Raw genomic sequence first — 10,576 nt, forward strand, 5'->3', positions numbered from 1 at the left:
TTACCACCTGAAACCCATCGTCACCCGTATAAGGGCGGCCCCGGCACATCGGCGATCCAGATTGGCCATGTCCGCCCTGCATATGATAGTCACCCGTCTGAAAATGGACAATTTTCCAGCAAACACGGTAGCGGTGGCAATATCGGTGGCCCGTGCCATGGCAGGCAATAATTAACTTTCCCAGCGCGTTCGGAGAGTTGGCGTTTTGATGGGGGTTTTGCACTTGGGTTGATCGGTTGCTTTAGCCAGACGATGTCGGAGCTTGAACTGACATCTAATTTCTAAGACCATCGGAGGAATGTTACGCCCTTCTTATGTTGTGATTTTATCCATAATGTTGGTCTAGGACCTTCAATAAATGTTAACTATATTTTGCATAGTCTGGAACATAACTTTAGAACAATTAGATGTTTAAGAGTCGATGGTAAAATTGAATAGATGAGTAATTAATCTTCTAAGAAGAACTCTTGACATGCAATGATTATGTTCAAGATATCTTGGGTACTCTTTATATGGGTTACCAGATGCCTACACTGGAATCGTCTACTATTGATTGCCTACAATCATCAAAATCGTCAGAGGAGAAGACACCTGTTCTTATCATTGGGTGGACTTTTTGAAGCTCTCTGTTTCTCCCCCTCTTTATCTAAGATATCCGAAGTTTTACAGAAGTTCGACAGATAATTGAGAGAAGTTTTGCATGTCTTGGAGGAACAGGGTCATTGGACAACTCAAGTTCCAAAGAGGGACTTCAATAACTGGAGTCAATCGCACATCTCTTTTCTTCAATCTCCGTCATCTTCAATTTCTGAATATGTACAATCCTGGTGTAATAACCATCATATTTGAAGGTTATAGAGTATGCGTTAGTAAGTCGTTCGCAATGAATTCCACATTTCGGAAGGCATTTTAAGGGTACCGAGTAGTATTTAGAACAGCTCCCAACAGAGACCAAATTGTAAATAAACACATCATTTGAAACACTTCACAAACAAACATCTTCATGCGAAACGTTCTATTAATATTGACGAACCTCTTTTCATCCCCTTCACAGATGGTACTTCCGCAAGATCAAAAGAATAGAGGCGGAGAAGAAGCTGCTGCTGCCGGAGAACGAGCACGGTGCATTCTTGATCCGCGACTCGGAAAGCCGTCACAACGATTATTCCCTATCCGGTAGGATTTCGCTTTCCGTTTTTTTTGCACTAAACTCACTGCACAGCTTGACAAAATTGTTGCAAAATTGTATTAAACCACTCTACTCCACCTTTTCGTTTCTGCACACAGTGCGCGATGGCGATACGGTTAAGCACTACCGCATCAGGCAGCTGGACGAGGGCGGTTTCTTTATCGCCCGAAGGACCACATTCCGCACGCTGCAGGAGCTAGTGGAGCACTACTCGAAGGATTCGGACGGTTTATGCGTGAACCTGTGCAAGCCGTGCGTACAGGTAAGAACGAACTCGCATGCTTACATCTTCGCTCCCCGAAATTCTTAATCGATATGCAAACGCTTCCAGATGTTGTCTGAATTGCGCTGCATCGAGCGTTACGTTGTTTATCACTCTTCTTTCTAATCATTTGCTTACGTGTTAGACTGTCGAACGGAAAGCATATTGTTTGAGTTTTGCCATAGGTTTTCTTCCATTATTATTGCAGTTTAGTGTGTTGTTTTGCAGTTTCTTTTGTTGAGCTTCTCATGTTCATCGTTTCTTGATAGTTTTGTGTACTTCGTACTCCAAACACTGCTTTCCATGTTGAGTGTGGGTCAAAGGGAATGAGAAATGTTTCATGATTTCCCCCGCTTTCGGGAGCTCCCCAATCCTTGCTGCTTTGACAATAGCATGCAAACGTCCCCCGCAACAGACGTAGAATTCACACCCAGATACGAAATTTTCTCGTTCCCCGGAGGCTCGTGTAGACAGCGCATGGTTGTCTATTTTCTGGGGTTTCTTTCTCTTACCGGTGTTTCGTTAGTTTAGGTTTTTTTGCGGATGGTTTTTTTGTTGTTGCTGTTTCTATCATAAATCTCTTTTCGGATGTCATTTTCTACCCAACCGTCTCCATCCAACCTTCTTGCGCGGTGCAGCCTCCAATTGGTTGTCATCAAGAGATAGCTATATTAGACGCTATAAAAATTCCCCATCCTGCGTTTCGCCTTGCTCGACCCGGGGTGCCCTAATCGACCTGTCGCTCGGGAACCCTCCCGCCTATCTTGTCCAAAATAAAAATCCAATTAAGGCAAATCATAAAACTGACACTATCCAACACCTGTGCGTGTGGTGTTGGTGGGACGAAGAACCGATCCGCCATTAGTTGCCGCTGTCGCCCGCTGACCGAATGGTTCGCGAATTTCCAGTTCGGCGTCTCACCACCAACACGCGCGCGCGGTTGATCTTACGTCAAGCGGGAGACGTCGAGATTTTGCAAAAGAGATTGTTCAGCGAACCGTGGGGGAGGGATGAATGGGTACCGCTTTCTTAGGTCGGTTTTTAAAGTAATGCGGCTCCAAATCGGCAGCGTTATCCCTTCTCCCTTCTTCGTGTCCTTTCAAGGGCATCCGCTTTCTTCTAACCAAGATGTCTTTTTCTTTCTTTCTCTTTCTTTTTTATTGTCTCTCTTCATCACATTCGGTGGCGGGTGGTTTTTTTGTCTTCATTTTCTTGTGCCTCCACTCTCGCGTTTCTCATTGATTTCAACATTTGCACCATTCGCCCAAATCCCGTGAGGGGGTTCTTAATTGCAACAACAACGACAATCAATTTACGACAAATATTAAAATATTCTTTTCTGGGCAAATCCCATACAACAAAAAACAAACGATAAACCAACCATTAAATCAACCCAACATTGCGATCTCATCACTGACTACCGCCACATCACATCAATCATTTGTGTACAGTCAAGTCGTTACTATCAGCTGTTTGAGGTAGGAAACAGGTTTGATGACCACAAAATCATACACTCCCAACGGTGATGATAATTAAACGTAAAGTCAATAAAAAAAATATATAGAACTCCATATCATATGTACCACCCCCTCCCCTCCCCCCCTTTGGTCCATTTAGAATCAAAAGTTTTGGTACAGTGCTACACAAAAAATAGGCAATACCATCCCATGTTGGTTAATCTTCCTCGATTGTTTGTAAATAGTAAATGACCTTAGTGTACAAAGCTCGACGTTCGTTTCAACCCTGGCCCCCCCTGGTTTAAAAATCGTACCGATGTGCTTTATATACCCGTTTATTTATAGTTCGTTTTAGTGTCTTTACTTCCATTTCTAGTGTGCCGAATGGGTTATATAATGTATTTAATTATTTTATAATTGATTGTTAACGTCCATCCGCTACAGGGTTTGAAGCAACCCTGAACTGTTTGCAGCATGGGTAAAAGGGTGGTTTAGTTTTCTATTATTTTTTTAAATTAACAACGCTTTTCTAAACGATAGTTTCATAATAGTTAAATAAATTTCACTTCAAAATGGTCCTTGCTTCATGCAGAGGTTCAATAAATGGTTTTAAATAGAAATTTGTTAATCACATTTGCTATGGTTTAAACATCAACCTCCGATCTAATAAACTCATTCATTCGTGTCATTTGTGATCCAATGGATCGAACGACCCTTCTGCTGGGCAGTAAACAGTTCAGGGTTGCTTCATGCCCTGTAGAGGAAGGAGACTAATAAAGATCTGTTAACCAATAATTTTATTCTTTAAGTTTGTACATAACTTGTCACCGCTTATTGCTCGCTGAAGCAAATTCGATCGTAAATAGTAGCATCCATACGAGGAGTATTATTGTTATGGCCAATTCTCGTTGCTAAACATACCCATCGAAAATCGTATTAAAGTGGAAGAGGAGTTTTTTTTTTAATAATTCGTTTTTGTGCAGTGCCGTTCGAACTTAACGGTACCGGTTGGCACAGCCCGCCAACAATTCACCCCGTAACGTCAAATGATGACGATCGCGTTCCGTGCACCGCCGTACGTCCTTGGATCCTAACGGGCAAAGCAGCCGATCAACTGCACTGAGCCACAACACAAAGCAAAAAACACACACAGGCACACACACAAAAACCACCCCGCGTTCAATGGCTCGGTTCTCCGTGGGCTCCGGGCTGAATATGTATCTGCCGGCGCAAGAAGGACAGAAACACAGAATTCTGCACACGTTGTCTTTTAGGGGTGGTTCGCCCCCCGGCAAGGGTGTGTGCTCGTACCCGTTGCGGATGGTTTTGACGGTCGATCTGTCACACGATACGTCTTGTGGTTGGACCGTTTCGGTGGAGCATCATCGATCTCATTTGCGATGCGATGCTTGACTCGGGGTATAAAATACACGCATCGTGCATATATCGGACTTGGGGGGGGGGGGGGGGGTTGCGTTCGGGTTGGGTTCTTTTAACGGCCAAACTGGCCCGGCCGTTGTGGTTTATCGATCGGGGTAAAACCTGTACCAGAATGTCTCCCCGCATGATCGTGGAGCTCATTTCCTAGAACAATTTCTTGTTTAAAGGGCCAATCCAGTATGTTCTACACATGTTCGTTTTTTTAACTTAACAACAGTTGGGGTTTTTTTTAATTAAGCCATAACTTATGTATTCTCGATTCTTTTCTTGCATATATTAAAGAGTAATGTGCTATTTGTTTCAATGGAAAAGGGAAGCAGTCGGCGGACAAAACACGGAAGCAGTCAAACATAAATCGTGCAAACGGCATCAAGCAATACTCGCAATGTATCTCCCATTCAATTGATACCGAACGTTTCGCGTACCGGTCAGACAATCGTGGCCTGCAGCATTCGTCCAATGAGAAATGTAGTGCAATTTATCATAAAAATCAATTATGCACATTCAGCAACCGCATATGACCGGGCTGGAATTTAAAAATATGATTCATTTGCCACTTCAATCGCATATCATTCCTGTGCAATTGTTTCTTTATTTTCCTGGCAATATATCAGTATGATCGATTTCTTCCTTGTTGCATCTTTAAATAAGAGTAACATGCTCGGTGTTTTTTTGTTTTTCCAATCACACAACCACTGAGCACACCACTGGAGATCGAGCTTTTAAACATCAATTGACGTACAGCACACGATCTCCGAGGATCACCGTGTGGGGGGGGAAGGGGGGGATGTGCACGGACCGGTGGAAAGCTGTCACAAAACTCCGGAAACGGACGTTTATTCAAATGCATCTCCATCGCCCGTACGCAACAAGATTCGTGCCAGCGGCGAGCAAACAAAGCGAAAAATGCAACGGCTTAGCGACCGTGATCGTCCGATCACCGATCGCCATCACCCAAACAAGATGGTGCATGCAAATAAAAAAAAAAGCATGCCACAATTCCGTGAGAATGAGCTAAGTAAATTGTTTTGAAATTGCGCTCCGCTAGCGGTGGGAGAATTGGGACGTTGGAAGAACAGCAGTTAGCAGCTTGATAAACGGTTTTGTGACGTCAGAAAGCTTTATACCGCCGGACCACCGGTGTGCAGCAGTGTTTCCCCCACCCTAGTGCGACACATTCACTTTCATTCCGCAAGTAAATAGTGCTGCCGGTTACAAAACGTCAGAATGCCGAAACAAACCGCAGCCGGCCATTCAGGTGGGGGGCGAATGATTGCGGAAATTCGCACTTTCAAGACCGAAGACGGTGCACATTCCAACCGATGGGGGGGCACCTGGGTTTTGGAGGAGACGATCCACCGCCTAGAAAGACACCAAGGGTATGCGGCATCCACTGCCGTGCACGTCCTCTCAGGCGCGATTATACGAATTTATTTGCCCATTACCGGAAGAAACAGCAGCACCACGCGGACCACGACGACGGTGAGCGGATGTTTTTTTTTTCTCCAACAAGCTGGGCGCGCGCTTTAGTTGACATGCGCTGCCTCTGCCTCATCCAACATACGCACGATTTTTTGTTGCTGTGTGTTGACGAGCGGTTTGTAAAAGATACACACCATCTTTTGCCGTACCCAACACACGGCATTTGCATTCAAACGGCTTTCTTCCGACCGCCTTCTGCACATACACACACACGCCGCACACCGGACCGTTTGCAAGTTTAATTGCACACTTGGCTTGGCTAGTCGTAGTGGTGGCCCGCATCGGTGATCGAAAGATAGCATCTAACGAATGTCTGACTGTCAACGGAACCTTTCCGTTCGTTTTTGTTTTGCAAATAGAATTCAAATTCTGCGTTCTTGCCAATGGTGCGAGGGTGGGGACTGACTGTGTGACCTGGTTGCTGGACATTGACCAGAGTACTTCGGATGACCAAGAACGTTCTAGAGTGTTTATTGATGCTAACGCACGATCCAATCATGAACTACGCCGGTTCGGTCGTGGCTAACGATAGTCTTGTCTTTGGTTGACGCTTCACAGTGGAGTCGTTCTTCTGGCAAGAGTGGGTAATCTTAATGCTTTTCATACTTTGTTCGTAGTCCAGTTCTCCCTACGGAGCGACTCGATTTTATATCTTGAAATATTTGGCATCCTCCAGACACAAAGACCCAGATGTCCCTTATAATATCCTCTCAATTATTGGAAAATTACCAGAGCATTGAACATAAACCTTACTCAAGGCCCCTGGACAACCCGATATGATCGTCAAGTGCCGCTGAAGTTGAAGGTGAAGATCGAGGGCAAATGTTTCCTCATTGTACTTCCGGCAGGTTGTCCGGTTCCGGTTTTGGTCAAACGTTTTGGAGGTCTTCGGACGTGCTAGAAATTGATAAGCGAAAGTGTCGATCGATTCCGGAGGTGTCTGAACGTGCGGTTGAAGTTGCTAGTTGAAGAATGCATTCTAAGGAAGCGCAACATCGCGATCTACTTGACAGTAGTTGGCAACGCCGGTCTTGAACTCCGGGAATTTTACATTCAGAACCAATGAGATAAACGTTAACGATCTATGGTTACAGACAAATATTCTTCGTTGTTAAACGATCGACAGAAAGGAGCTGATCCTTTCTTCTGGAATTCCGTTCCAGTACTCCGTGATCTTCCTGAAGAGGTCTCTCACATCAGAAAGCATCATTAGAGAATTATTATATGATTCTTTGATCTTTTTTGGGCCACGACTCCACGACATACGAAAATATCTCTGGTCCTTGAGTTCCGGAAATTCTCCGGTATAGACGAGTATTATGAAATGGCTGACATTTTTTTTACTGGGGAAACCCTAAAATGGAGGTTCTTTCCCAACAGTTTTGAAGTCAAAACGAAGAGGTGTGAAGATGTAGGTTTTTACTTTATGTTCGTACATCTAACTGACGTTTATTTCTGTTCCTATCGCATTTATTGCTTGTATCCTTCGTTAAAAGTGTATTTTGGATGTGTTCCTGTTTCTATTCGATGTTAGACAGTATTTACTCCCTGTTGCTCGTCCCTGTTTAAATAACCTGTACAATGTGTACGCTCTATTTCTATGCTACTAGTACCACAGAACGCTAACCTTCTCTTGCTCTTCTATTCGCAGATCGAGAAACCTGTCACGGATGGTCTATCTCATCGCACACGCGATCAGTGGGAAATCGATAGAACGTCCCTGAAGTTCGTGCGCAAGCTCGGCTCCGGACAGTTTGGCGATGTATGGGAGGGGCTCTGGAACAACACGACCCCGGTCGCCATCAAGACACTCAAATCGGGTAAGCAGACCTTTCGTTGTAAATCAGAGCAGAGAGTAATGATCATCCTCATCCGAACGTATCTTTCACCCGTCTACGACAGGCACGATGGATCCGAAAGATTTCCTTGCCGAGGCACAGATCATGAAGAAGCTGCGGCACACCAAGCTGATCCAGCTGTACGCCGTCTGCACGCTGGAGGAACCGATCTACATCATCACAGAGCTCATGAAGCACGGCTCATTGCTAGACTATCTGCAGGGTAAGTGTAACCGTACGATACCGAACTCCCTCCCGTTTGTAACGTCCTGATCATCAACCTGGTTCTCGCATTTAGGTAAAGGCAGATCATTGAAGTTGCCACAGCTCATCGATATGGCGGCCCAGATTGCGGCCGGCATGGCATACCTCGAGTCCCAGAACTACATCCATCGTGACTTGGCCGCACGTAACGTGCTGGTCGGTGATAATAATATCGTAAAGATTGCCGATTTCGGATTAGCTAGGTAGGAGGCCCTGTTTGATACTTCCCAGAAAACGTTACTTATATGGAAATTTCATTTGTAGATTAATCAAAGAAGATGAATATGAGGCGCGCGTTGGGGCCCGCTTCCCGATCAAGTGGACCGCCCCGGAAGCGGCAAACTACAGCAAATTCTCGATCAAATCCGACGTGTGGAGCTTCGGCATCCTGCTAACAGAGCTGGTCACATACGGCAGAATACCGTATCCGGGTAAGTCAACCCTCCTTGGGAACGATTACCGAACGAATTCGGTTTATTAATTCGAATCCTTTGTTGTTGTTGCAGGCATGACAAACGCCGAAGTATTGACACAGGTCGAGCACGGGTACCGTATGCCACAGCCACAGAACTGCAACACACCGCTGTACGAGATTATGCTCGAGTGCTGGAACAAGGACCCGATGCGGCGGCCCACGTTCGAAACGCTCCAGTGGAAGCTGGAAGATTTCTTCACCATGGACCCAAGTGAATACAAGGAGGCCGCACCCTTCTGATAAATGTCCTGCCGCGCCAACGATCGTCCATCGTCGCTACCGTCGATGCCCGGAGCAGAAACCACGTCTCACATCCAAACCGTCATCAGCAGCAAAGCCAACAGTGGGATAGTAACCCGCCGGAAGAGGAAGTAACAAAAGCGGCGGCTTTGGTTCCCATTTGTTTTTTTCTTCTGTCACTTTTCTATCCCATACTACTACACCTGCCGTTGCTGTACTTCCGTTCGTACTCGATTGGTGTACTGCTGTTTCCTGGATACTGCTGCTACCAACATCACTCACTCGGGTTAGCATAGTTTTCTCTCTCGCTCTCTGCTGCAGCAGAGTGGGCACAGTATATTTGGCTATTTATTTAGGTTTCTACGATTGCATTCACGCGTAGACAAACACACATACACACATACATATACATTCAGTCACATTAGCTCTCATACATTTACATATGTAATGCGTATTAAATAGGTTTACGTATAGAACGCGTGTCACGGAAGTCGCGCACAATCGGCGTGTTATTAGTTAGTGTGCGTATTTCGAAGCTCGAAAGGAAGTGGTTAACGGGTTAGGGGATTGTAATCTTTCGCTCCTACCCCCCGTTCCCAAACTGTCCCCCCCGGGGTAGTGACACGAAATCGGACTGAAGACGAAGCATATTACGGGGAGGGGTGGTGATGCCAATCGTGTGCGCGGCCAATCATGCGGGAAGGGACACACTAGTTACGTAGCAAATGCGTGTGCGTGTATCGTGAGAGACTACATATTTTCTGGTTAGGTATTTTGTGTTTATGTTTTGTTTTGTTATACACACGTAGTAGATGCTCCCATTATTTGTCTGTAATTTAGTTTGATGATCTTTCTTTTTTTTTGTTCGCCGAAGTGTCGTTTATGCTTGATATAATGCGAAGCATCTAGCATCTTAACTTCCAATATGAACTTTCAGACTTTCATGAAGGAGAAAATGTTTTGCTGCGAGCGTTTGTAATCGCTAACCGAACCGTACTCACTGTTAGTTTATGAACATCACACGATCGGTACGGCAGAGTGGGATGCCGAATTTTTCATGTGTATTCTTCCACTGTGGGGTGTTGTGTCTGGTTTGTTGCCCTTATGACGAATAGTTTACTTTACGGCACACACTGTTGCTCCTCTCTCGGGCAGCTCCGATGCCCCATTTGTGTTAGCTGGCAGGCCTAAGCTTAGAGATAGTGCGTCCGGAAGGGGGTGAGAGAAGAAGAAAAACCAGAAGCATAACGGTCCAACGTATCATTCCGCGCATCGAACAACATCGAGCAAAGATCCCTGTAGTATCTGCTACAGGTAGCTTCCCCAGTGGAGATTTAAAAGATTCCTTTCGTTCTCTTTTTTTTCCTGTTTGATCCCCAAAAACATTAAGACGAACACAACGAGATTAAAAAGGGCAGTTAGTTAATGCGCCCAAGGGTACGCTTGTGGGGGGAGAGAGTTTTGCCCAGATATATCGATTAGCCGGATGCATTGGCAAGTGAACGAAACGAACAATCAATTTATTAGAGTGTGTTTTGACTTCGAATTGTGACTCGCGTAGACGCGTCTCTTCGGCTCTAGATAACACGAGAAAAAAATGCGGGTGCATTTACATTTAAACGCTGTACGTGTGTGTTTAAAGAATCGTTCTCTGCTATCATCCGGTAGCTGGTAGTTTCCGTTGCTTTACAGTCCCCAAACTCCCCAAAACAGACACACAGATTTAGCAAAAAAAGGATCTAAACGAAAGCATGTTATAAGTGTAAGTGTAAATATGTTACAATCCTACTCTCGTACAGTCCCTTTTTCTCCCCGTCAGGCAGTAGTGTAGGAGCGTGAACGATAACGTGTGGGAACACAGGTACGGAGGTAACAGAGTGCACAAACAAAACGTCTCCCCTTATAATTGGCCCAGTTATTGTAGCACCG

The 10,576-nt window shown here is 45.2% G+C and overlaps 1 protein-coding gene across 1 annotated transcript in view; it reads left to right on the forward strand.

Moving 5' to 3' along the window:
• Positions 1 to 8,647, forward strand: part of LOC128715455 (uncharacterized) — a 33,760-nt gene extending 25,113 nt beyond the window's left edge. The window contains exons 2-8 of the mRNA XM_053810357.1: positions 1,055 to 1,176; positions 1,288 to 1,451; positions 7,482 to 7,650; positions 7,733 to 7,891; positions 7,967 to 8,135; positions 8,197 to 8,363; positions 8,439 to 8,647. Coding sequence (XP_053666332.1) covers positions 1,055 to 1,176; positions 1,288 to 1,451; positions 7,482 to 7,650; positions 7,733 to 7,891; positions 7,967 to 8,135; positions 8,197 to 8,363; positions 8,439 to 8,647 — 1,159 coding nt within the window. The remainder of the gene's footprint in view (positions 1 to 1,054; positions 1,177 to 1,287; positions 1,452 to 7,481; positions 7,651 to 7,732; positions 7,892 to 7,966; positions 8,136 to 8,196; positions 8,364 to 8,438) is intronic.
• The last annotated feature ends 1,929 nt before the right edge of the window (positions 8,648 to 10,576 follow it).

Source organism: Anopheles marshallii, chromosome 3, assembly GCF_943734725.1.
Source record: "Anopheles marshallii chromosome 3, idAnoMarsDA_429_01, whole genome shotgun sequence".
NCBI classification, from domain to species: Eukaryota; Metazoa; Arthropoda; class Insecta; order Diptera; family Culicidae; genus Anopheles; species Anopheles marshallii.